The sequence below is a fragment of the Ambystoma mexicanum genome, chromosome 4p, assembly GCF_040938575.1.
Source record: "Ambystoma mexicanum isolate Mex_15411 chromosome 4p, UKY_AmexF1_1, whole genome shotgun sequence".
NCBI lineage: Eukaryota > Metazoa > Chordata > Amphibia > Caudata > Ambystomatidae > Ambystoma > Ambystoma mexicanum.
In genome coordinates, this window is record NC_090927.1 from 1,232,270,370 (window position 1) to 1,232,297,723 (window position 27,354).

The 27,354-nt window shown below is 42.3% G+C and overlaps 1 protein-coding gene across 2 annotated transcripts in view; it reads right to left on the minus strand.

The window, feature by feature from the left end:
• Positions 1–5,228: 5,228 nt before the first annotated feature.
• Positions 5,229–27,354, minus strand: part of LOC138453757 (chymotrypsin-like elastase family member 2A) — a 341,724-nt gene continuing 319,598 nt past the window's right edge. For both annotated transcript variants that reach the window (XM_069606886.1, XM_069606887.1), the window contains exon 5: positions 5,229–5,692. In XM_069606886.1, the coding sequence (XP_069462987.1) occupies positions 5,327–5,692 (366 nt within the window). In that variant the 3' untranslated portion in view covers positions 5,229–5,326. The remainder of the gene's footprint in view (positions 5,693–27,354) is intronic.

Genomic DNA, 27,354 nt, shown 5'->3' on the forward strand with positions numbered 1-27,354 from the left:
GTGGGAGGGATGAGGTAACTCGAGACCTTGTGAAAGGGAAGGATCCTGAGGGGGAAGTGACCTAACCCCCTTGATGAAAGGAACAGCCTGACCATGTGTTTGTTTGGGAAGAACCTGTTTTTAATTTGAATTTCCCGGTGTTGTAACAATTCCCTACAAAAAATACTAAACCTGGACATTTGGTCTTCCTGTCTTTCTTGATCGCAGGTGGAACTGAGTGACAGTGTGCTCTAAGATCAGAGGGACAAAATAAAAAATAAAAAACATACAGTGAAATGCAAAATATTCCCTGAATTGGACAAGTTGACCAACCCCACCCAAAACGCAGTAGTGCCATGGTGCAAAATAGAATGAAAAACATACCACAAAATGAAAAACATTTTTATAAAACACAAAAGATGATCTGCAGTAGTGCTGCCGCACATGCGCAGCAGGACTGGAAGGACAAAATAAATTGAAAAACATTTTGCGAAAATGAAAAATACTCTGTGAAACACAAAATGGTAGGTCTGACTCAATAAGCAACAGGGCTGCTGTTCTATTGTAGTCGGTGGAGGGACAAAATAAAGAATATTCAGTGAAACTCACAAGCTGATTGCCCACGCCCAACACACAGTCACGGTGCCATGGGGGAGCAGTGGGAGCAAGGGGATAAAACAAAAAGGAAAATATAATACCAAAAATGGTCGAAAATATCTGCAGCCCTAAACACATACACACACACACCTCTTCAGTTGTGTGCACTAGGGCTGCAGGGGAAAAAGAATACAATGAAAAATAATTTAAAATGGTCTGTGAAATGCACAAAATGATTACACATGGTAGAACCAAAGGGACAAAACAAAATGAAAAAAGCATTCCACGAAACGGACAAGATGATCAACTACATCCAACATGCAGTACGACTGCTGAACATGCACAGCAGGGACGGAGATGCAAAACAAATGGGGAAAACACACCACAAAATCAAGAATATTTTGCAAAACATACAAGATGATCCATCGCACCCAACATAACCTGTCAACGTTATTCACATAAAAATCATACAATACATACATTTTAAAAAGAAATAAAGAAATCAGTGTTCTTTTTTTAAAGTTATGGTTGCTATTCATGTAAAGTTAAAGTCTTCTGCAAAGTTGGAATTGATTGCATTAAGGCTTAACCTAATATTAAAACTTAACATCAAATGAACATTCTTGGCACCTTAATGCACCCTTTCGTTTTGGACTGTTGCCTTATGTGTTAATGGCATAATGTGTTATTAGTGTTTTGTATGTATACTACTGTTAGCATGCAAATGCTATTTATTGTTTGGTGTGAAATGTAGTGTCAAGATCACAATAAGAGTGTATGTTCTTGTGAGATAATTTTTGGGAGTATGTTCTCATGTCATTTAAGTTATATGTTGGGGTTGTTGTTTGAATTGAACTTTGTTTTACAAATGTTCTGTATGTTTGCTATGCATCACTGCATGTAAGTGCACTATGTTATAAAGTTATTTTTATGTGCTGATCTTAACTTGATGTATTTCTCGAAACTCGCGCTAGGACCCAGAGTGATCCATGCACTCAAGCTTTACAAATCACCCGGAGAAAACAAAGTTAAGGAGTATTTTTTCATGTATGCTTTTTTTCCCCCTCTAAAGTGGAACTACCCCCGAAAGACATCCACGCATTGTTAGTTTGTTACTCTTATTTGTGAGGGTGAGTAAAGGTTCCAACAATGTTAGTCTTATTTTATGTTTAGTGTTTAATACAAGGTTACATTGTAACACAGTGTATATAATGTGTATTTTTTTATAGAACACAAGATAAAACGTTTTCACTTTGGCTCATGAAGTACTATTGTTGTTTATTTCTCTAAAGAACATAGCTTGCCCTTGGCACATGCCACCAATATAGAGGTTTAGAGGAATACTAATCACTCTCTGTCTGTGTTATCTTCATGACTGAAACACTTTTGAGCCGGGTTGTGGCACAAGTCCTGTCATTGATGCTTTGGATCTCCATTCTACCTCTTGGGGCCAGTATAGGATTTCGCCAGACTCTGTCACTTGTTTTGTGATGTTATTATACGCATTTGAGAGAAGTCCCCCAACGTGAGCTATTCCTGTATACTGCTCCTGTTGTGCTTTACTCTTACCTGATCAGACTATGTGATGCATTCATAGTTCCCACTCTTAATATATAGACGTGTAATCATCAAGTCATCCTCCCCCTAGGGTTCCATGTGGTTTTACTGCAGAATGTTCATAGCAGGATCTTTTTTATGCTTTTTAAAAAAAGCTGTGCTGCAAAATATGTGAGGTGATCTTTCGCCCCGCCTCCTATCACCCATCAACCACCCTCTCCTCATCCCATGTTACCTCACCGAAACTGCCCCCTGCATTTTGTGGCAAACAATATAACAACAAAACTGTTATACCTGCCCAACCCACCATGGCCGTGCCACCTCCTGTGCAGGGGCATTGGTGCAGCAGAAGGGTATATTTTTCATTAGATTTCAGGGTAGTGGGGTGAAGGTGTGGTGAAGCGGTCTTAGAAGAGCTCTCTGCAGTTAAAATACTGAATAACTCGTCGAGTACCTTTCTGGCAAGGTGCCAACAGCCTTTCTGAATGTTGCATACATTCCGATTGCTCACCATTAACCATCTTTGCACAGTTCTCGGAATAATTTCCTAAAGCAGTTAGTAGTCAAGCATTCTATGTTCTACGACCATCAGAAAAACAAAAACACTCCCTTCTCCTTACTGTCTTAACCATTTGGAGGTCACAATAAAAGACCAAAAAGACAGAAAAACATGAATGTGATTAAAAGATACACTGTATTTTGCAATCACCTCTAGAAGAATCTCGTCAGTGTGTTCCCCCTCCCCATGTGACCTAGGTCCATCCTCATTGTTCCTGCTCTCTTTGCGTCTGTCCAGTTTTAGTGCTCCAGCCCATGATAGTTGATATCCGACATTTGAACTGCATTTCTTGTATTTAACTCTTTCACTTTTACCCTTTCCAGACCCATTCAGAGTATTGTAAATGTTCTTGCACCCAGGCCTTTGTACAAAACTTCTCCAAGTTGCAAGCCACACCTGTTGAGGAAAATACAAGTGACTACGCACTTTCTCATTCATGCAAATTGTTCGCATCTTGACTTCTCAAACTGAGGCGTGATCACAGGAATAACCAGACAAGTTGCATTTTTAAACGAGAAGATGATTGCTGGTAATGGAGCCTGTGACACAAACAATCACAGGTGGAATGTTTTGTCGGAGTCTTAGCACAACCTGTGCGTTTATAGCTAGTGAAAGAACAGTTTTAACCAACTGCAGACCTGATACTGAGTGCCTCCAATTTTTATGGCAGGTTTCCATCCCTGGCCTACTGCCCCCTGCCGTCTGGGAGGGGGAAACATGGAAACGCAACTCACCTGTGCCGATAGTTATCCTGGTAGTGTACTAGTGTTTGCTCCCGAGGTCCACAGCATTATAAATTACCCACCACCAGTCCAGTCCCTAGAGCACTTGTTTGACTTAAAAACAAATGTATATTGAAGCATGACTTTTATTTGACAGAGCCCAAGAGAAGTTACGTTAGTGGATTTCGGAATTATCTGAGAAAATAGGACCCTGCTACTACAAAATGTGGGGGACAACAGGCACCACCGGTTCCTCAACTCAGTTTTCTGTCTCCCATGTAGAACTGTTACCTTTGAAAATGGGTAGGAGGGGAGGGACCGGTGTAAATATGACAACATAGCCTCTCTGGAAAGCTGTTATTACCAGGAAGACATGTTTCCTCCCCCTTCAAAGAATCCAACCCAAACATATAACATTTGAATAGACTGCAAGGCTACTGGACTCTAGGACATCAGTTGTCATAATCCACTCCACACGTTAATACTTTACAGGTCATGTGGCAGGATGCCCAGGCCAATGTATCATGCTATGCTTCTTAGATAATATAGCAAAAGTGTGGCTGTCTCTATAGGGTGACTCCTGTATTCTTGCAGGAAAGCTTTTGACCTGTTTATATGCGTAGGATGACAAAGAATGATTTAACCTAATCAAATTGTAAATGCCACATTTATATGAATACAATCTCCATCTGGAAGTGTCCCTAATACTTGTCAGTAATCATTATTAGTCTCAGTCCTACTCTTCCTCAACCCAGTCCTTCATTTCGAGGTGAAAACACCTCCGAATTCTGCGCTGTCGCAAGGAAGAGTTACTTGGAGACAGTAGGGAGGGACAAAAGTCGCTGAATGTTCAGTTCATTGATAAACAATCAACAAATTCTGGCCTTTTTCTGCCTTTTCTAACCTGTTTTACCTGTCCTGGGGGTTTTGCCCTTGGCCCCGACCCGATCTTTAACCCTTATCCTTCACACCTTGTATGGAATTTTAAGGGGGCATGATTGGCCGTATCATCAGAGGAAAGGTCAAGAAGGATGAGAACGGAAGGAGAGTTGGAATCAAGATTAGAGAGCAAGTCTTCACGGGTGTTCGGGAGTGCAGTTTCCATGCCTCTGGCGGCTCTGAACCCCGACAGGTGGACGTGGAGACAACCAATAGATTCAGTGTTGTGGATAAGCTGGAAGATGGTGAGCTTCTCCAAGACTTTGCCCACAAAGGGAGTAATGGAGATAAGGCCGTAGTAAGCAGGACAGGAGCGGTCAGCAGTAGGCTTTTTGAGGAGAGGGTGCACAAGGGTGTTTTTGAGGAGTAACAGGAGGGATCCATTGGCAAAAGAGTGATTGCAGAAATCAGCCAGGACTGGAGCAAGGGAGACAATGTTGTCCTTGATAGTTCTGGAGGAGCAGGGGAGCACCTGTTTGGAGGAGACTTTCATAGGGAAGACTTGTCTAGAAATCTCATGAGGTGATAGGGGAGAGAAAGAGAAGAGTAGGAGGGAAGGGTTCTAGGGGGCCATGGGAGGCCTGAGAACGGTGAGGGAGAAGGGTGTGGGGTAGGGGAGAGTTAGGACAGGATGGGACCTTTCCAAAAAGCATAAAAGCGTAAAGCTATTTTAAGGTATTTCTAACAAATAGTACCTGTAGGAAAATAAAATCCAAAGGCAACGCCAGGTATATCAGCTAAAAAGGATTTTTTTAAAATTAGACCTAGTATTCTGCCTTCCAACTTTCTATCTCCCATAAGCATGAACAACACACTGTAAAATATGTATGTATTGTTGTTTTGAGGTCAAATATAATCAAGATGTGACTAACACATATAATTTGCCTGTTAACATGGTAGTGCAAAGGCGTTTAATTGTAGCTTGTATTAGAAGCAGATTTACGGTTTCATTTTGGCCTTTCTTCTAGCATACTTAATAATCCAAATTGCAGCAATTGCCAAAAATGATCGACCCAAAAACAGAGGCAAAAATCATCCATATCTGGAGCAAAGTCGTTTCTGTTTCAGCATGTTCCATGCGACCAAGATTTTCTGCCGCTTGTGTGTCGGCTGGTGGCTCCGCTGGTGGCTCCGCTGTTGGCTGCACTTTTTCTTTGTTGACGCTGGGAAATAATGGCTTTCCTTTCTTAGCGGTTTCCGCTTTAATCCAGTCAATGTAACTTGCAGTTCTAGTGAATACCATGGCATTGTTACAATGCTCTCCCCCAAAGCTGACTACTCCAACAAGGATCCAGATCTTATCTGTATTCTGACAAACAAGAGGGCCACCGCTGTCTCCCTGAAAGAGGAAAACATTACATTAGTAAACATTTTGGAGACTTAAGACACACAATATCTCTCAGGCAGAGAGCTCCAGTTAAACTTTTGGGATAGGAAGTCCTAAAATGCCATGTCTTAACATGACGTTTCTTTGGTCTCTGTGGCATTGCTCAGGTATTAGATTATACGTGAGTGAGCACAAGCATTTCTAACCAAGCAATATGGAACTCATTTTTTGTGTGGAGTAAGGTAAAATACAAACATAATATAAAAGTGTAAATATTTGACACCTACCTTTTACTATATTGCACGTTTTCCTCACTTGTATGATGGAGCGGGGGGATGGAAAGCAATATCCATTTCCACCCCTTACTCTCTCTGTCATAGAAATGCAACAGCATTCATGCCAGCATGATAATTGAATGCTGTCGTAAATGCTATGTATTTATATGTGTGACGAATTCATGGAATTCATCCCTTCTCCCCAAGTGGGAGCCACCACCTTTGAGACTCGGGAGCTGAGCCTACTACGCCAAAGACTCCCTAGGGGATTGGGCAAGCGTGATCCATTGGGAGTGAATCCCCCTTAGGCAAAAAAGGGCTCTCAAGTGGACCAATCAGTAACCCCTCCCTTATCACCAATTTCCCAAATGGTTGTTGCATACATGTGAACTGATAACAATTTGAGGACGCAGGCCCTTTAAATGTGCTTGGTTGTGCTGATGACCCTTCCTGGAGACCTGAACCACAAGACGAATGAGATTCTCTCTCCCATTGCAGGGGAGACATATAATGGACAAGACCTTTACCTCGGTTGGAGGACCTGATGCGGGACATGTGGATCCCTGGGAGAAGGCCAGTGCTAGAGAGGCTGCGCATAGCGGAAGCCACCGCTACAGCATGGAACCGATGCATCAAGGAGGCAGGACCACGACATATCCGTGGTGGGTGGAGAGAGCTGGAAGCCTGTGGGACTCTGCTGATCCCAGGATCCATGGAAGCCCCAAGTCCCAAGCCTTTGGGATCAGAGAGACCAAGCCGCAACCAAGATGGCAGACTTGTGTGCTCGAAGCGAGGTGTCTGGATGGAGCATAAGGGGCCCGAAGAAATGAGAAGAGCGATTCGCAGACAGAAGGAGCGGCCTCCTCCCCTAATTGGCAGACACCATGGAAAAGCAGATACACAGTTCCCAATAAGGAGAGGGAGGAGGGCGGCTGATCTCTGACTCCATCTGGAGGAAGGTCAGAACAATAAGAAAGTAGATCAATGATCCACGTGGCCCGGAGACGGCTATAGAAAGGCAAAGGTTGAGAGAAACCCTCAAAGAGGGTCAAAGCAAACTTGATATCCCACACAGGGCTAAAAAACTCCCAAGGGTAAGCAGAACACTCTGAGGGGGTGTCAGCGAGAATAACAACTCACAAGGGGTTGCTGAATATAAAGAAGAGAGGAGGACTGTTAATACTCACGAGGAAGGCAATAGGAGGTCAAGATATCGGTAAGCGATCACAATGGAGACTGTCAACTGATTCTTCCTCATGGACCCCTCCAATAGGGCCTCCTCAAGGAGGGCAACCTTTCTTATGAAGTACTGCTCTGTTTGTTGGATAACTGTAATTCAGACGAAAAGCAAAAGTACCACCAGGTATACGCCAAGCTGCAAAGAACGAATATGGGTTTTAGTATGGATCTTAAAGTAAATCTACAGAATTGGGAAAAAGACTAATCTGTATACTATTGGGCGTGGACTTAAGAAATGGTAGTTGAAGTCTGGTGGCAAAAAACTTAGGTATTGACCCAAATGGAGGTAAGTGAAGGATTCTTGAGTTCATATTGAGGAAGTACACAACTGAAGAGGGGACTAGAAGTGGAAAGGAAGGGGATTAGGTTGGTTAGTAGGGACCTACTTCCCTGATCGACACTAGGATGCACTAACGACAACCCAAGTGCACAGTTATATAGCTGCATAGCACCCAAAGTTCTCTGCACGACGCTGGTTGCAAACGATAACGCAATCCCACTGTTTTCACAATTCCACACAGGATACAGCAGTTGATGATAGGCCAACAATCACAAGTACAGATTTAGGAGAATCCAAAATGTAATCCGTTAAACATAAACCAGGTTTGTAACAGGAAATAATCCAAGGAAAAGGTACAGTCAATGTTTAATCCAAAGAATAGTCAGGGAGCAAAGCAAAGGGTCAGGAAACAGAGATCAGAATGGCATATATTCAAGGTCAGAACGTGAGGGAACTTAAATTAATTAGAAGCATCGCACCATGGAGTCTTGTTTGTTTATACTTCCACAGTGTCGGTAATGCGTGCTGACGTGCCACCGCACGTCGGATTATCTTGACAACCGAGGATAGCTTTTCACGTGAATAGACAGTGATCAAAGTAGGGCACATAGATACATAGCATTGCTGGATAGGCCATGGCAACCGCCAGGAGTGTCAGTGGGGCAGTAAAGGCTTACGCAGTTTCCGTAATGGGCAGTGCGTTCGTCCATGGATTGTGCCAAGAACACTCTGAGGGGGCAAAAGTGAGAATAATAACCCACCAGGGGCTACCAAATACTGACAAGAGAGGAGAACAACACTCCAAGGAGGTGAAGCTAAACATAACCGCCAATGAGGGATTACCGAATACCAGCAATACAGGAGTACATTCCAAGGGCATCAAAGTGAGACCAAGAACCCACAAGAAGTTACCAAAATTGAGACACTTCGAGGGGGTGGATCTGAGCTGAAGGACCTGCAAAGTCAAATTACAGAATCAAGAAGAGAACTACTTGCTTTGATAGAGATGTTGCTAGAATGGATCAGGAGTCCCCTCTTGTGGAGGAAATTAAGGGACTTGAATTTTGAATTCTACGATAGGGCTCAGCCTTAAGCTTCAACAAGGACCCAGACACATTCGGATATCCGTGAATATTTCAAAGAAATAAAACAAATGGAGTAATGACCTAATATTTTGTACTGAAAAACGAAAATGACCTTTTTCTTGTTTTACTTTTTCTTTTTTTTTAATGCGGGGGGAGACCCCTTTCAGTGCCCCTGACTGCCCCCCACCATAACTTAAACCCTTATCCCACCCCCACCTATTATTTAGTATACATATAGCAAAATACCTACCATTTTGGGTCACAAAAATGTGGTAATTTCTCCTTCGTTTTTTTAAAAATTAGGTTTGTTTTACGGATACCAACACATTTAGAGTGAGACACTTTGGGAGGGGGGTCAAGCACAAACTAGCACAAGCCAAGAAGGCGGAATAGGGACACTTTTTCAGGCCAACTTTTGTTTTCCTTTTTTAGTGTTATGGTTAATTAGCGTGATAGCATAGGTTTCGACGGAAGACAAGGTTTATACTTTTGTAAGACATTCTGATGAGCACACTTATTCTTTTTTTTAGAATAAGGAACCTTCGTTGTAGTAGTGGCGCTAGGAGAGGCATTTCTTCTTTAATTTAATAAAGTTAATCACTTGAAACCATGTCTAGTTGTCCGTCTCCTGTGTCTGACTTTTTACATCTGAAAGAAGCAGGTGGAATCCAATGTAAATGATGCCTTCCATGAGTAAATACAGGTAGAATTGACCTTACTTGCACTGCAAAGCCCAAAAGGGTAAGGGAGGGTTCCCCTGCATTTTACATCTCCTTTTTGCACTTTGCAATGCAAATGATGAAAATCGCCCCAAATCAACCTGTTTGCACCTAAGTGCAAACATAACAGATCCCCTCCAGTCAATGTACAACTGGGCTGTGTAGTGGCATAGAATGAACTGCAGGCTGCAGGCAAGGGTTCATCAAGTCTTTAAATGTTTAAACCAGGACTCCACACCTCTCCTGCCTCCATCCTCAACCGTCAACCTAGAATCCTCCTCACAATCTGGAACCACTTGCAGTCCAACACTTTTTCCATGACTGACGGCTGAAGCTGAAATGGATGCTGAGATGCTGCAAGCTCCTTTGCCTGTTCACTGTTACAGTGCAAACCTCAGATAATACATTTTGTCAAGATGATGTATGGTAATCCTATTACTCTAGTTCTCCTGACTCTTCAGAGTACTAATTAAGGCGTCCCTGCCTCTGAGACAATCATTTGTGCAACAGTAAAAGTAAAGGAAACAAAATCAGAATGTTTCAGTAGTCTCTTAATGTCCCTTGGGCAAAAAGACACCTTTCTGTACATACAACAAGCCAATCAGGCCGAATTAAAATGATCCAGAAGGGAGGGGGACATTAGAACTGTGACGAGTTGGATGATTAGAGTAATCGCCATACATAACCTTGACATCCTTTTATTTCTCACTCCTGGTCATAGAACTAACTAAATGAGGACATACCAAGCAGTAGTAGACACCAGCTTTCATAAAACCATCTGCCTTGGTATTAGGCACTTCCACAGAATTAAGGAACAGAAGATAAGAATAGAACGACTCAACTAGGACTGTATTATTGAAAACATTCTATGATATAAAAAAATGACCTTCGCATGTAACATGCAAGCCAAGTCCCGAAGCCATGTAGGCTTTCACCTATGTAAAGCAACGTTCTGAGTAGAGAATGAAACGACTGCGAGAACAACCGCGTGAAATCCTACAGCTCCCTTCTCTAGCAAAGGCATCCCAGGAATACATGGGAAAATAACAAAAGTACCACAATAATACGTGCGCTGAGTAGCTGAACGGCACACCTCCATCTTGGAGAATGCCAGAAGTCTTAAACCTAACATTACCACTGATTAACTACCGTCCTCCAAGGATGCAGTCAGTCCACCCACGGCACACATTGTCAGTCGTCAATAAGGTAGTCATAGGAAGATCACCAAGTGTCATCTAAAATAAGTCCCTTCATAGCAGACATTGAAAATGGAGTCTACATAGGAAGTCCAGCAGCCTGTTGACAAGGACTTATCTGCTAAATGTATACATCCTATAGGAGAACCATGAGACTCATACAGACCTCTTTTGAAAATGAAGGTTGCTATTATCCTACCTTAAGGATTGCACGGCAACATAAATCACCTAAAAGGGACCATGAAAGCCCAACATTCATCATCATCATTATGTTTATTTCGGCAATGCACAGAACATTCCATAAAAACAATACAAAATACATTATACCCAACATTATACATAGGAGAATACAGACCATATCATGGATGTCACACAGAGGTACACAAAGTACCTGTGAAAAACCTTTGAATACATTGCTTGTTTCTATCAGCCGAATCAGCCACATTATCCTGAGATCCCAAAGCTGGTTTGCCACGAAAGGACCTTCGATATTGATTGTATAAAGCCTTTTGAGATGCACTTTAGTATTACTTGGTGGCTCCTAGTCATTTAATGGGAAGGAAGCATCTACACATGCAAGCGTATGGAACTGACCACAAGTGCATTGCGATTGGGAGGATAGTGTGATGTAGGAGTCCTTTCAAGCTTAGAGGCATTCAGATACCATTCACTCTCTACAGCAGGGGTCACTCAGAGTTGAAAGTCTACCTGGTGCACCTATGATAGACTGGGGGCCCGGGGTCGAGCATGATACAAGCCTAATCAACATGGCGAAGGCTTCATTTACTGGGTGACCCCAACATCAACTGGGTCCCAGGATTTGATCTGCCCCACTGTTATTACTTTTAATGCATTCTGTAAATCAAACATTTCACATCTGTGCCATTATTTATTATGTATTTGTTTCTTTTTTCTTTTGTTTTATCCCCTGCTTTTTTGTATGTTGTTCTATATATTCTAATGTGTTAGATGCGGGAAATAGCACTAGAAATAAGCACTCTCGAATGTGTGGAGTGTTTATTGTTACCTGTTTCTTATTTATTCTTTTAATTTACCCCATCCTGTTTCACAGTACATAATGACTGCATGGGGCATATTTGTATGTATTATGTCAAATACAAACAGAAACACCGTACAGTGCACTTCTTGAGAAGCCCCCACTCCACCACCTTTTTCAGCTGAAGTCGCCTTCCCCTCACTCACCTCAACTTGCTCACCCATTGCACCTGACATCAACTGGATCACATGTGAAAAGGTGCAAAAACCTTGCAAGTGACCAGAGTCGGTATCAAACACTCTGTAGTATGTTAATGCATGCACAGAACGCAACCCCGTTACATCACAATCCTGCCAGGTCCGAAGTTACAGTCACATTGCGCTCTACCATGGTACTCAACATTAACAGCCATTCCGAGCATGTCTATTTTTGTTTCCGTGTATACAATACCTGTCATTACCCTTTCTAATATGATCCGATGCATGATGAGACCTATTGGTCTCATCAATAAGTCCCCATTCCAAATGCCATTCCCCATTCCCATTTAAGCCCCCATAGGGCTCAATGGGAAGGCGCTAATAACGGGCCCGCTAAATGCGGGCCCGTTATTAGCTCCAAGGTCCCTTAACGGGTCCCGTAAAGAATGTATGGTCAGACCACACGTCCTTTACAGTTCCTGCTAAGGGACCTTGGAATTGGGCGGTAAGGGATTACCGGCACCGGTCTCCCTTACCGCCCAGCTCAGAATGAGGCCCATTGTCTATTCAAGTGACCTTGTTCAATTATTTTTTTTTTCTCCCATTGCCGATATAGCCAAAGAGAAAGGAACAGCATCACCCCATTCTCTCAGAAACTGCGCCCACCATGCACATTTTTTTAAGCTCAAGCTGAGGGCATGGTGAAGTATATGCGTGTGGTACTGCTCATCTAAACTGGAACTACAAAATTCCTTTGTGTTCTGTGTGGTGATGGCTATAGATAAGGTATTGTTGACACATGTGCTTTTGATATACGTTTTTGTTTAGGGATTGGACCAAATGCCTAAAGGGACTCCGGAGTTTCTGCAATTGGACCATGACATCTAAACAGACAGTGTCAGAAAAGGGCCAATGTAAAGTGAAGTATTCTGCCAGCGCCCTTCACTTCCTGTGGCATTAGTTCAAATCATAAGATTTAAACTACTCTAATAAATCATTATCCCTCCTGGGACTCCCTAATCTACAAGACGTGATCATCAGAATGTGGCTAACACAAGGTTTAAACCGTATACAACTTAATGGGCCTCATTACGACTCAGGCAGTAAGGGTTTTACGGCGGCGTAAACAGCGCCGACCCTTACCGCCTGAGTACGAGGTCCCTTAGCGCCATGGCGGACTTAACACCTGCTTTTAGCAGGTGTTAAAATCCATGGCGCTAAGGGACCATGGAGTTAATTACGCCACCGTAATTTACGGTGGCGTAATTAACGCCTTCCCCACTCCCATTATGCCCTATGGGGCAAAAATGGGAATGGGGAAGGGTAAATGGGGATTGGGGACTTACCGCCCCGCCAAGGTCGGAATGGGGCGGTAAGTCCGCCAACCACCATGGCGTAAACGTAGTTTACGCCATGGTGGTAAAGTCACGGCCCAGGCGGTAACTTACCGCCTGGGTCGTAATGAGGCCCAATAAGTCCTTAGCCTCCTGGCTACCCTAAGCTGGAACATTGTGGCCAACAAAAGAGTTCACAAATCCTTCTCTTAAATGTCCAAACCTAACACAACAAAACAAAAAGTTGTTCTGGGAAGACTCTTTGTGGGGCTACTCACTGAGCATATATTTGATCTTTCTGCTTTCACAAAGCCTCCTAAGACCTCCCCCAGGATTTCAGGGTTCTCACATTTCTCTTCTTTGGCTTCATCTCAGCTTCTGGTGATTCCAGCTTGTACTTGATTCTTCTGCAGCATGCCTTACTGCACTTGTCGGGGCCCTCCCCCAACCTCTGATATTTCAGATTATAAGGCCGGTCTATCTCATATTTTAGGTTCAGCTTCTCAACTTAATTGAGCCTGGCCTGTTCGAGACATTGGACTTCATAACAGTTCATCATGGGTCTCCCTTAGAGCATATGGTTTCCCAGCATTCCCTTGTGGGTCTCTCCCAGAGCTTGAGTTTCTCAAGATTCCCTTTGGGTCTCTCCCAGAACTTGGGATTCTCCCCATTTACTTCCGGTCTCACCCAGACCTTGGGTTTCTTAGCATTCGCTTTGGGGTCCCTTCTAGAGATTGGTATTCACACCATTAACTATGGGTCTCTCCCAGACCTTGGATTATTCAGCCTTCACTGCTGGGTTTCTCCTATGCTTTTTCAACAATCACTTTGGGTTACTACCAGAACCTGGATTTCTCAGCATTCCTGTTGGGTCTTTCTTAGACATTGGGCTTTGTTGCATTTACGTTTAGGTCTCTACCAGACCCTGGGGTTCTCAGCATTTACTTTTAGATCTTTCCCAGCCATTGGGTTCCAGAGACAATGGGTAGATATACCCACCTCATTCATATTATTTACCCTTGTGAGAAACTTGAAGGTGTCTCACCCGGTAGTCCCCGGAGATCTGTCATCCAGGTGGCCAGGACACAGCCATATCTATTGGATCCAGTCCCTGGCGGTGGACCAGTGGGGGAGGATCACCTGGATGGGGGGGGATCTTTGGGGAGTGGATGTGGAACACCGATGGGCGAGACACGGTACCCACTTCGTTATAACACCTTCCCCCCAATCATACCCCGTAGGATATTTAGAAACTCTACCCCAGCCCTCTTTTCCAACACAAACACTTTCACACACTCGAAAGACAACGGACTAACACCAAAGCTGTTTACCTGACATGTCCCAACACAAGGGTCAGGCAGAGTCAGGCAATTGACAATAACCACACACACCTGACGGCCCTTTCTCTTCCCCACAGGGATGATAGGTGGAGCACAAGAGCACAGTTTGAGCAGGGCAAAATGCATGAAGATGCAGCTATTCAAGGACGGCAGTTCAAAAGGAGAAGCAAGGCGGTGGGACTGGAAACACCAACAATGAGGGAAGTGCCCTTGCCCTTTTTGACCCAGATCTGCAAAGCCTCTGTGAAAGGAATCATACGACTGAACTACAGCTGACGTATGGTAATAACAGATGCCAAAGGTGTACAGGACCCTCCCATGCTGATAACTGAGGCGGGGAGATGCGCTTGCTACCGTGGTACCGTCCTTGACTCCAGGGACAAGAAACGACAAGAAGCAGTTCAGCACAGTCGGTTTGTCGGAGGGAGAACTGATAGTAAACTGGATGGTGTTGAACAAAGGTTGCAAACAGCAACCTGATATGAACAAAGAACGTGTGTGCTAGTGAACTTTTAAAGCACAGGGAAAGTCCAGCTGCAGAGGGGTTTGGCGCCACGTGGGTGCTCATTCGAAAGACTCTGGCAGGTCCCCCTTTTCTTTTAATTATCATAGTACACAGAGGCCGTAAGAAAGGCCGGCACAGCGAGTTAAGGTGGTCATACAAGGGCCGAGCCAAAATCCTTTGTACAATCGAAAGTCCTTAACCCATTACCAGAGTTTTGATATTGTGAAACAAGTGCTTGCGCCCAACTGAGGGAAACGCTGCGCTAACAGTGAATGTGTGAAACCTGACTGGGGGCTGGAAAAAGCTAAGGGAAGTGAATCCTGCAAGGTGCTACAACTAAGTGAACTATGTTAAACTGGCAAGTTTGAGCCCGGCTGAGGGATGTCCACAGTTGTTTAAAAAGACATTGAGACTCTTGAATACTACAGGTGATAATTTTGTGAGTGAAAGGCCGCAGTGAACCCGACTGAGGGAGGCCAACATTGTAAAAGGATCGGAGCACAGTTGAGGAGGATCCACTGATGAAGGGAAGACAACAGACATGAAGAAAAACTCAAAGAAACGTTTTGTTGTTCAGAGAACATCAGGTCCTTTGAGGCAAGAGACTTTGTGTAAAAGAGATTTGGCACACAGTAGGCCCTGATATTTTGAAAACAAACTGGAAGCTCATGCTGGAGAAGCCCAGGAGTGTGCTGTGCTCGAGAGTCTCGCCTTGTCCCGTGCTAAAAACATGGGGAAGGGAGACCCCAGTTATACAATCCTGACCTAACACTTCTTTTCTTTTCTGGTGAACATTATCCCACACTATTTTTGTATCTTAGTGGTAAGGTTTGGCAATAGTTTTTTTTAGTATAGGATCTTTTTATTTGACAAGACGCCACTAGGACTGCCTTATTATAATTTGATGCTCGTAGCTTTCTCCCATCTTAGATTTAGGTTTAGATTAGGTGTTTTTCTCACCCATTTATACAGTTTAATAAACACCCTTGAACTGCGATCACTTGTATCTGTCTTTACTGTTGCCACCATGAGTTCCTTACACCTCTGACTAGGGGTCTCTCTCTTTGTCTTCAGACTTACTTCAGGTTTCACCGTCTGTCTCAGGAACAGTTCTTAAGCACTCCCTTTTCCAGAGTAACTACTGCACATCAGGTAAAATGTGGTTTGGATTGGATTCTACTTCTTGTTTCCTGTAACAGCTTTTCAAATCTCTGTAAATTAGTCTTTCTACATTGAGTTATTAGGTGATTCTTCTTCCCTGTTATTTGTGCCATGTCTTTGTACCCAACTGAGTACTGTAAGGAAGGCAATGTATCAAACAGTAAGACAGACACAAACGATTACAGTTCAAGGGTGTTTATTGAACTTCAATTGGGTTTGAAAAACACCTATGTAATCCTAAATCTATAGATGGGAGAAAGCTACGACCATCAAATAATAATAACGCAGTCCTAGTTGAGGCTGCCAAAATAAAAGGGCCTATACAATTAAATCTATTGCCAATCCTTACTTCTAAATACAAATAGTGTGGGAAACAATGTTATGCAAAAGAAAAGTGTTTCAAGAAATGATATGCCAGGATATTCAAGCCGTTGGCTTCTCTTCCCCACGTTTTCACCACGACACAAGGCACCACACAAGAGCTTAGCACACTCTCTGGCTTTTCTAGCACAAGAATGCAGTTCAAAACCTCAACATCAGGGCCTTCTGTTTGCAGGATTCTTCAGGCTGGTTTCCTGGTCTTATGTTTTTCATTCTCTAGGTTTCTGGAAAGTAATGGTTCCTTGTAGAAAAGGTCAAGGGAACTTCCCTCCTTGCGATCCCCTTCTGTTTTGCCTTCTTCCTTCTCTTGTTCAGCTGCTGTCTCAGAACTGCTGTTTCCTCATGGGCTCTGCCTCGCTCAGAGTGTGCTTTCATGCCCCGCCTTTTATCCATGTGGGAAAGCTTAATGGAAGTCAGGTGTGTATGATGGCCAGTATTTGCCTGACCTCGCCTGACAATTGTATTGGTACACGTCAGGTATACTGCTCGGCTGTCTGTTTTCTCTAATAGCGGACATGTGAAAGTGTTGCACCAAATTATGTTACTTATACTAGTGTCATGCGCCCTTGTCGTGGAGAAGAAAAGGAAGACCAAACAATGCCTCTTATTCTCCAAATTGTAAGCTTTGAATTTTTAATTTTTTTAAAATGTTTAATTATACATAGATTCAAGGCGTGCCCTTTGTGATTACACGTGTTTCGACGTCTGCGTCTTTTTCAAAACAGGGCTAATCCAGTTGCATTAACAGAGTTATTATTAACATTTGCAAAAACGAAAAAGATAAATGAGCAATAGTTGTATACACATTCCAAATAGAACATAACAATGGCATACATGCATGTTAAAGGATGGCCATTGAGGGAGGGGAAAAGGGTGGGATTGTTGGGGATGATTGACAAAAAGAAAGAGACTACAACAGATAATGATAGCGAACGTAAAAAAGAAAGACATAAAGAAATAATGAGTTAGTAAATAATGTCCTGTTGCATTTTTCAAAGAACGTTTTTTAAAACCTTAATCCAAAAAAGAGGGAGGTGTGTTTCTTCTTACCTAGTAAGGTTGATTCAAGGTTCATGTGTTGGTAGTTTGAGTTAAATAGCAATGGGTTAAATCCCTGAAAAGAAACATCATGTGGCCCCCCATTAAAGAACTGCCTAAAGAATATCATAATATAATTTCACAAGTAACTTAAATTTTGAACTCAACGTTGTAAACATTTTTAAATGGGCTGATCAGTTAAAGTGTATTCATGAAAATAAGTATTGGACCCCGTCTTCATATCAATCAACCATGGTCTTCCAAAATCGTGTTTGCACACCGTGTGTGCGAGTGTTTACCATGGTTACTTGAAGCTTAAGTTGCGCTAGCACTCGTATTTATCGTTCTTGGACATTAAACATTATCTATCGTGCCACCACGTGTTTAGCACGTGCTGTCGCAGTATGTGAAATAAGCCACCCTGTGGGAGCCCCTCCAGCACGCTTACCTGTGTCAGCGTGTTCCATCTCAAAGAGTCCCCGTTCGCTCTGTGCCGTGTTACTGTTGTTATTGCGGCCATGAAAACTAGTCGGCTAAGTCCTACTTTAGTTTTCACTATGTTCGTCTAGTTCTTTTGTTTTTGGTGTTAAACTGTTGGTATTACATATGTTGTTACGGGCTTCCTTATGTGTTGGATAAATGTAGGAAATTTGAAACCAATTATAAATTGCTGTCTAGATCGAATCACGATATTTTGAAATGTGCAATTAAATGCCATATTCGGACACTACAAATTTTCCTGAACTACAAATATATGTTTTCATGTTTTGTGTTATTACCAATTTTGGTTTTAAAAGTTAAAAATGCAAAAACCAAAGTCGAAGTCAGAGCATCTCTGGTAGTCCTTTTATGATTTCTAATGTCGCGGCCATATTTTGGGAAAAACAAGATTGTAGAGAGCAGGAATCGCGTTCCCTTGAAACAATTTACGGCGGAATGCCCATCTAAAAATAATGGCTTGAATAGAGTGATTATACGTTTTTTGGGTTTTTTTTACGTAGGGCGGAATTCTTCATTAACTTATGTCTGGTGTTGCCAAGTCTTAATACTGACTATAAGTGCGCACTTCTCAAGGATATGAGGCATACATTACTGAAGATTGTCTGTAAAAAGTGAAAAACAGGGTTTCAACTTGGTATATAAAGCATGCTTTTGTAACATATTAACCTCTGTCAAAGTAAATGTTAGAAATTACAGATAAAAAATCACACATGAAAATTCTGATCCATTCTTGCTAGCTTATTGTACAAAGATTATTCTTTCACTTTTTATTACAGAAATGAGGCCATCTCATGGTCTGAGTTCAATCCTCTTTCCACTGCCCGGAATTTGCAGATTAATTTTGCTTCTTCTTGCCTCAATTTAACTTCAAGGTCTCCTCCTCTTGGTCCCAGGGTCACTTTTTTAAGTCCAATGAATTTCAATTGTTTTTTATCGACTAATTGGTGTTTTCTTTGCCAATGTTGGGCTAGAGGTAAGTTGGTGTCTTGACTTCTGATGTTGGATAAGTGTTCCCTTATTCTTATCCTGAGTTCCCTAATGGTACTGCCTATATACATTTCTTCACAATAGCAGATTATTGCATAGACCACAAACCTGCTTCTACAGTTAATCTGATCCACTATCTTGTGATTTATCTGATGTTTGTCTTTGAAGATCGCTGTATTATTTAGAGCATGTTTACACATTGTACATGTCCCGCATTTCCGAAACCCTGTTGGTAGTGGCGGGAGCCATGTGGTTGGGGTTTCTTTCTTCTCTTCTGGAAGGAGTGATGGGCTTAAAATATTCTTGATGGTTTTGGCTCGTCTATAGGTTATTGTGGGATGGTCCCCTATGTACTTCCTCACATTATCATCCAATTGCAACAAATGCCAGTTCTTCCTTAAAATCTTTATCAATACTTTGTTGTCTGCACAGTAACTAGTGATAAAGCTGATTTCTTGTTTCTCTTCTTGTATGGGTCTTGTTGTCTTAAGGGTACTCACCCTATTGATTTTGGAGGCCTTATCTCTAGCGTGTGCTATTGTTTTGTATCTATAGCCTCTTGTTTTGAATCTGCTGGTCAGTAGTTTGAATTCGTTTTCAAAACTGCTTTGTTCAGAACAGTTTCTCCGAGCTCTGATAAACACTCCCTTTGGTATATTCCTGATCATGGAGTTAACATGGCAGCTTGTGGAAAATAAGGTGGAATTTGCCTCGGTGCTTTTCCTGAAGGTTTTAGTTTTGAGATGGTTGTTTTCCACATAAATCTTCAAATCTAAGAAGTTTATTTTGTTGGTGCTGACAGTTCCTGTGAATTCTATCCCCATTGTGTTCTGATTTGCTCTCCGTCTGAACTCCTCTAGGGATCCCTCCTCCCCTTTCCAAACAATAAGTATATCATCTATGTACCGCGTCCATAACATTACCTTCGCTTCATATTCTTTGTCTGTGTAAATGTGTTTATCTTCGTACATTGCCATCGTCAGATTGGCAAGGGCTGGGGCGTATTTTATTCCCATTGCCACCCCTTGTGTCTGCTTGAAAAATTGGCCATTAAAAATGAATACGTTGTTTTGTAATGTCAATAAGAGCATTTCTTTCAACATACTTACCGATTGGTAATTAGATGCACTTTCCTTTGAAAATGTATAATCCATAGTCTCTATGGCAGTATCGTGTCTGATTGATGTGTATAGGGAACGCACGTCCCAAGTGGCCAACCGATAACCTTGCTGCCATTCTATCATCGCTAATTTGTTGATTGTCTCAGTGGTATCTCTCAAATAGGATTTGGTTTTGATCGCCATGGGTCTTAAGATGTTTGGTAATGTAATGTGCCATGTTCATGGTTGCCCAACCTATTCCACTAAGAATGGGTCTTCCTTCTGGAATCTTTGCATATTCTTTGTGTATCTTGGGTAAAAAATATACTGTTGGTAATATGGGTTGTTTGATTTCCAAAAAATGTTTTTCATCATCGGTGATGAGTCCCTGTCTGTGCCACGTCGTGATCGCTTCTTTCAGTTCTAATAGTATCTCCAGTTTTGGATTTGTTTTCAGTTTGATATAGCAATGCGGTGTGTTCAAATGGTTCATTGCCATTTCTACATAGTCCACTCTGTCCATTACTACTATTTTTCCTCCTTTATCAGCACCTTTGATTACCAAATTTTGATCTTTTTTGAGTTGAAAAAGGGCTTTTCTTTCCATCCTTGTTAGGTTATCGTATTGATATTTCAGTTTAAATCTGTTTGAAAATTTAGCATCATTATAGTCATTTAGATCCTTTGTAACTGTTTTGTAAAATGTATCAACTATCTGGCATAAGCTGTGGCGTAAACTTAGATTTGGATTTGAGTTCCTTTGCGGAGAGACTTGTTTGTTGTATTTGAAGCTCGTGCAATGTCTCATGAATTGGTCTTATTTCTATTTCATGTAAAGATCTAAGTACATTTATATTGGCCAAATCTTCAATAGTTAACATACTTTCCTGTACCGGTAGTTCCTTTGTATGGTGTACCTTAATTTGAGTGTCGGAATATTTCTTTAATTTCAACTTTTTCACAAATTTGAATAAGTCTATATGTACTTCTGTGTTGTTGAAGTTTGTGGTTGGTGCAAAAGTAAATCCTTTGTTTAATAGTGATGTTTCCTCCGGTTTGAGTTGATGATTAGATATGTTCAAAACCAAGTCTTTCACTTGTTCTTCTTCACTGCTTCTCTGGCTCTTGCTCTTGCTCTTGTTAGTCTCCTGAAGTCTTCTAACCCCTGTGGGTTTCCTGTGTCTATTATCTCCACGTTTCCCCCTCCTCCTGTGGGCGGTTGTTTGGGGGTTGCCTGTTGTGGCAATAATAAACGCACTTGTTTTTGATTTTGATAGGTGAGTGTTTCCCTTCTTGTATCTCCTTATTTGATTAAAAAAACCTTGACCTTCTTTGGTCTCAGTTGTATTGGAAAGTGTTAGTGTGGTAAAGGGGGAGTGGGGTAGAGTTCCTAAATATCCTACCTGGTAGGATGGGGTAAAGGTGTTATAGGGAAGGGATACTGCGCCTTACAATCTGGCATCCCACTCCCAAAGACCCCTCACCCAGGTGATCCTCCCGCACTGGTCCACTGGATCCAAAAAACAATGGCCTGGCCACTTGGATGACAGACCCCAGGACTAGAGGGTGAGACACCTTGTGGTTTCTCACAGTACTTTGCCAAAATCTTTGAAGTCTTCTGGTGATTGTTTGCCCATTTGCAGCATTCGTTGGACGCAGGACAGTGATACTTGGTGTCTAGTTGTATCTCCTTCCAACCACAAAGATTGCGGTTGCTCCATTCATTAATATGGTGAGTTTGGGAACTTCTTTCCTCATGTTCATCAGACTTTACGCATATATTGACAAACGTAGTGATGGTCTGACAGGACCTTGTGACTGTGCTTCCTGACAAGGTCTTTCACTTAGGGACCTTTAGTAAAGTCTTATTCATAGAAACTCTTTATGTAAGCGAGTTACTAACCTCAAATGAAGATTCATGAAAGGCTTGTTAAGGTCAAATTATAACCATCCCTGATAAAGGACAATAGAGGGTGTACACTTTCCTGATGGTGGATGTATGTGTGACTTTGATTGAGGCTCTTCCACACACATGAGGATGTAATATCATGTCTTGGTGGAAGTGGTGACTGTCCGGGATCCCACTTATTACATCCTCTAGGAGGCACATTGGTTAGCGGGCGGACCAATCCAGTCACTAGCAGCTTGCAACCCTCACAAAGTAAGATGGTGAGTTGATTCAACGAAAACACATTTGGTAGGGTAAAGGCTTGCGTCCCCTGTGTTTTAATGCTGGAGAGGTAAAGTTTTAAGCCCCATGACATGTAATGCTACTTTTAGTTCCCAGTAAAGTCACACTTTTTTGTGTGCCCTTTTTATAAGGTTTTCCAAATTTTATAGCATTGAGTTTTATTGAGTTTTATTTTATTGCTGATATGAACCTGCAACTGATATGGTAAAGTGGGGATGTTTTGGCCATGTGTTTTTGTACTTTAATTTATTACAGAAATACAAATTCCAATAGGGTTAAAACAAACAGCCTTCGCCAATTAAAATGTGTACCACACTTCTTACAGCAAGTGCTCAACCATTCTTACCAAAACAATCAGCAAATTCATTTCATTTCTTTTATTTGCATTTGTTTTAAATAAACCTTTACAAAAATAAAGAGTTGTTTTAAAACCAAGCATTTGAGGAAAAGCTAAAAACAATGATAAATACACAAAAAGAGGCAACTACAATTAACATCAAATCTAAAATATAAAGCGCTTAGATTCATATACATAAATGAACCTCTCAAGTAGAATTTTTTTTTTCCTTCTGTTACATACAGTTTTTGATCTGTTTTTTGTTTTAGCTTAAGCTCTCATCCGGGCATAATTTTTGAGAAATGAGTCCAACACTGTCCAACACTCGTAGTCTTAAAAGCAAGCTAATCTGTGAAATGAGTCCATTAATCATTTACACGAGTTACACAAATTAACATCCTTAATGTCAATTAAGATGTTTTAACGTGCATGTACATATTAAGAGGGATTCAATTTCATTTAACCAGAGTTTAGAATGGTTCATAGTATAAATATATATATATATATATATATATATATTTCTTTTTTTTAAATAGATACAAACTCTAAGATTCTTAAAAGCATTTTGTGCAATTATCAACCGTTGAACATAACATAAATCCACATTTCGGTCATGGTTTGAATCATTATATTCATTTGTTGAGCTCAAACATTAAATAAGACCATAGATGTTGCTTACGAAGCGCACCACTTCAATCTTCAAGGCGACAGCAGAGCCGAATAACATATCCCACCATAATACGTCCAGATTTACTCTTTCCATATCATTTACAAATCTATGGAAATAACTAATTTGTTTGGGTTTAAGGGTCTCACAATTCACTCAGAGATGTTTCAAGGTCTATTTCTCTGATTTGGTTCCACGAAATCTAGATATTTATGAGCAGTTACCACTTCCTCCTCTAATTTCCACTATCTCTCCTGTAAATAAAATGTTGAATCTGAATCTCAAGTATCCATTACGTACAGTCTTATAAGGAAATCTGATCAGATACTATTCCGGAGTTCCTAGCTTCTTGCAGTGTGAAATTAGGTGATAATATATTTTGGATTTCACCAGAATCAGCATTGTTTCTGCCCAATCTGCATGTTGTAATAATTTCTTAACGCATAAGGGATTGTTTAGAAGTGTATCTGTATTTCATCCTAGATTTGCCATTTTAGACTGACAAAAAGACTGTCATGTTAAAAGAACAGTAGATTTCGAGTTACCTTCTCTGAGATTAGAGCATAGTACGTCGTCAAAATTGCTATTTAAGAACAGCTTTCTAAATAAAGACATTCAATGCCATTAAACGACTGATACCAGAGACTGTAAGCCCAGTTCTTACATAATTGCAACGATGGGGACAGACTTCGGTAAACAATGAATAACTCTCTTCTGCATTAGAGATTCAGTTTTTTGAATATCCACGTTGAACCAATCGCGGAATAGCTCAAAACCATAAATAATTTTGGAGACCACTTTTAGGTTATAGAACCACAACAGAGGGACAAGTGAGAATTTCCCGTATTTATTGTCAATTTTCCTCATCATTGCAATTAGGCCTCGAACCCTCTCAATCAAGAACTGTCTCATGGTACATCGCTGAGCCAACTTTTCATGTTTAGTAAACCATGAGTATCCGATAGGTGTTTTACGAGTGCTCAATCTCATAATAAAACATTTTTTTCGAATTGTTTTTAAAACCGTTCTGAAAATCATCAGCATACACGCATCAAGCTATTCTTGTACCTTCTAATGTGGGGGAGGGGCATATGAAGTGATATCCAGACATTCCCCTGCATCTGAGACATAGTGGCTAAAAAGGGTAGGGGCAAAGATACAGCCCTGTCTATACCCATATAAAATTGGTATTGGGCTTGAAAGTTGACCTGTGTTTAAGCAGATGTAAATATATGATTTTTCATGGAAATGTATGAGAATGGACAAGATTTCGGCGGGGATCCCCAGTCCTAGTTTTGACCAGAGTGTGGATCTGTCAACAAGATTGAACAACATAGACAGATTCATGGCGCTATATACACAGGTGTAGCCCCCTGCTTCCATTCTCTCTCCTGCAAAAGAGTAACTAACAATCCTCCCACTTCCGTGCCAACCCCACTGCGGAAGCCATATTGCTGTCTTGACAAGATTTCTTCATTAGACGACCACTCCTCCAACTTTTGCAGGACCAGGCCAGCAAAAATCTTTGAGTCGCCATCCAAAATGGCGATAGGACGGTAGTTCTGGGGGTCCTTTATGTCCCCTTGTTTGAAAATGGGGATAATATACAAAAAATGCAAAGATGCTGGAATAGTCTGTCTTAATTATGTTCTAGAAAAGGATCAACAGAGCCTTCGACCAAAGATCAGGGTTTCTGTTAAGCTCACCTGGTCTCTGTGGGGGCGTTGGGGCACGGTTGGAGCCCTCACTGGAGTTGACTCCCTCAGGTCTCTCTTTTTCCCCAACAGCTGCCTTTCCGTGGCCCTGGAAGGCCGGACCTGTTCCGGTGAGAGGAAGAGAGACAATGAGGCTAGCGTGGTGGAGTCGCTGTTCCCTTCCGCCCTTTCGTGCCAGAATGTGGTGCGTAGAAGTTTACCCATGAAGGCTCACCTGGTAATATGTAAAGGTGAGCTCTCCCTCCTGCTTTCCTTCAGCAGGGGTGCTGCGGATGGACCTAGTTACGTCACTGGTCCTGGTTGCGGAGGTCCAGACCGGCTGCGACCATTCCGTCTTGAAGGTAAGTGTTTCTGACTTGGCTTATTGTCCGTGTCCTTGTAATGACACTGCTCAAGGGATATTGTTTGTAATGGTGTATTGTTCTTTCTCCCCTGTATCAACGAAGATGACCCAGGAGCGCGTGTTGTCAAAAGAAGGCAGCTGCGGCGTGTTCCACTACTGGTAAGTAGGCTGTTTTTAGAAGCTGCACCAAGTTCGTGAGTAGTGCCGCTTTAGATAGTTTTGGGTTCTGTGCAATTGCTCACCTTGTGTCTCTTACTCTCTTTGCAGGTGCGGCAGGTTGGCGATGGCTAAAGAATAGGATCCGGCTCCAGATAGCTGTTGGAGGTGAAGATCCGCGTGGAGAAAGCACCCAAAGATGGTTATGAGTCGACGGAATTCGGGACAGGTAAGGTTGCTAGGCTGTACCTGCCGAGGACCCAGGAAAGGTGAGTATGACTGCGGCAGAGTCGGGAGCAGATGGAGAAGCTTCCAGCGATGGCGCGATCACATGTAAGGCTTGCGCCGCGACTGCAGAGTGGAAGCGGATGGTTGAGCTTCCGACGATGGTGTGGTCTCAGGTAAGGCGTGCGCAGCGACTGCAGAGTGGAAGCAGGTGACAGGCTCCCGACGATGATGCGGTCCCAGGTAAAATGGTCTGGATGGCTGAAGATGCGCGTCCAGGTAGGTGATGACGGGTTCTGGAGACTGTAGGTGCACGAGCTGGATCAGGTACGAATCACTGGTCGACGTTAAGCGGTACGTTGCTGACAGCAAACTAACGCGAAGCGCCAGTATGCGGGTGGGGCCGGCTTATATAGCCTGGCCCCAGCCACTCCCTTCAGGCTCCACCTTGTGGCCACACCTAGCTTCTCCCCCAGTCTTCTGCACATGCCCTCCTTGAGATGAACGGGCCCGGCCCGGCCTTTCTGCACGTGCCCTTGATGTTCTGTGTGCTGGGCACTCTTTGAAATGAGCTTGGTGTCATAGGCGCCAAGACTGGGTCCATTGGGACCCTGCATGTAGTGAGGGGCTGGGCTCCCACCCAGTGACCTCGACAGTTTCCCTTGAAAAGAGCGTTCGGCAATCCATTTGGGCCCACTGCCCTGGATAAACTGGATTTTGGATTTGTGTCATTGTATCCTGAACTGGAAATATCAGGTTCCAAGGAGTGTGTTTAAGAGTTCCGAATTCCAAAGTGGCCTGCCCACACCCCTTCCTGAATAGGCATAGACAGCACTAAGATTTGAGTTCTTTCCAGACTGTTAACCAGCAGCCAAAATTGTCTAGCTGAGGCATCTCTTTGCGCAGATAGCATAGATTCACTATCCTTCTCCTCACCCCCTCCCTTTTGTCCCTCCTGTGACAAACTCAAATTCCAGAGTTACCGACCAAGTCGGTTGCGGCTATTGTTATTTTGTCTGATCAAGTCATTATATAAGTGATTATCTTTTTCATTTCTTGATACTTTCAGTGGCTTAAATGATTCCCTAATTAATTTGCTCATACAGGGGTTGAAATTAACATAAGTAAAGAGTTCTCTCTTTTTATCAATGGTGATACCTACATAATCTTCCAGGAAATGTGCATTTAATTTTATGGCATTGCAACTATGCCATACTATTCTAGAGTAAGACAAATTCATACTTATATTTGCGGTGTAATTCATCGTGGGTGTTTTTTCTATTTCAAAGTTCCACTCTAGTGTTAACATTCGATGGTCACTGAATGACGACTTAGATATTTCAAAGTGAGAGGATCTTTCCTACAAAAGTAGAGACATACATATAATCTATTGATGAGGTCAGAGCCCCATTTGACCAAGTACAAAGGTCATGCAGTTGAGGCAAAACTCCAAATGCTGAGTTTAGCCCCCAGTTCAAGAATAATTTACTCCAGAGTTGGCCCTGCAGGTACTTGCGCCCACTCTCAGTGGGCCCTCGTATATAGCTGTGTTTCGTGCCCTCAGTCGTTATCGATATGAGTCCCAAATCCCTTACTTTATGTGGATCAATTATGATTGTCGAATTTAGGTCTCCCATAATAGCAATCTATAAACCTAGAAATTCCGTCACCTCTTCTGTTATTAAATCATTGATGGCCTCACTAG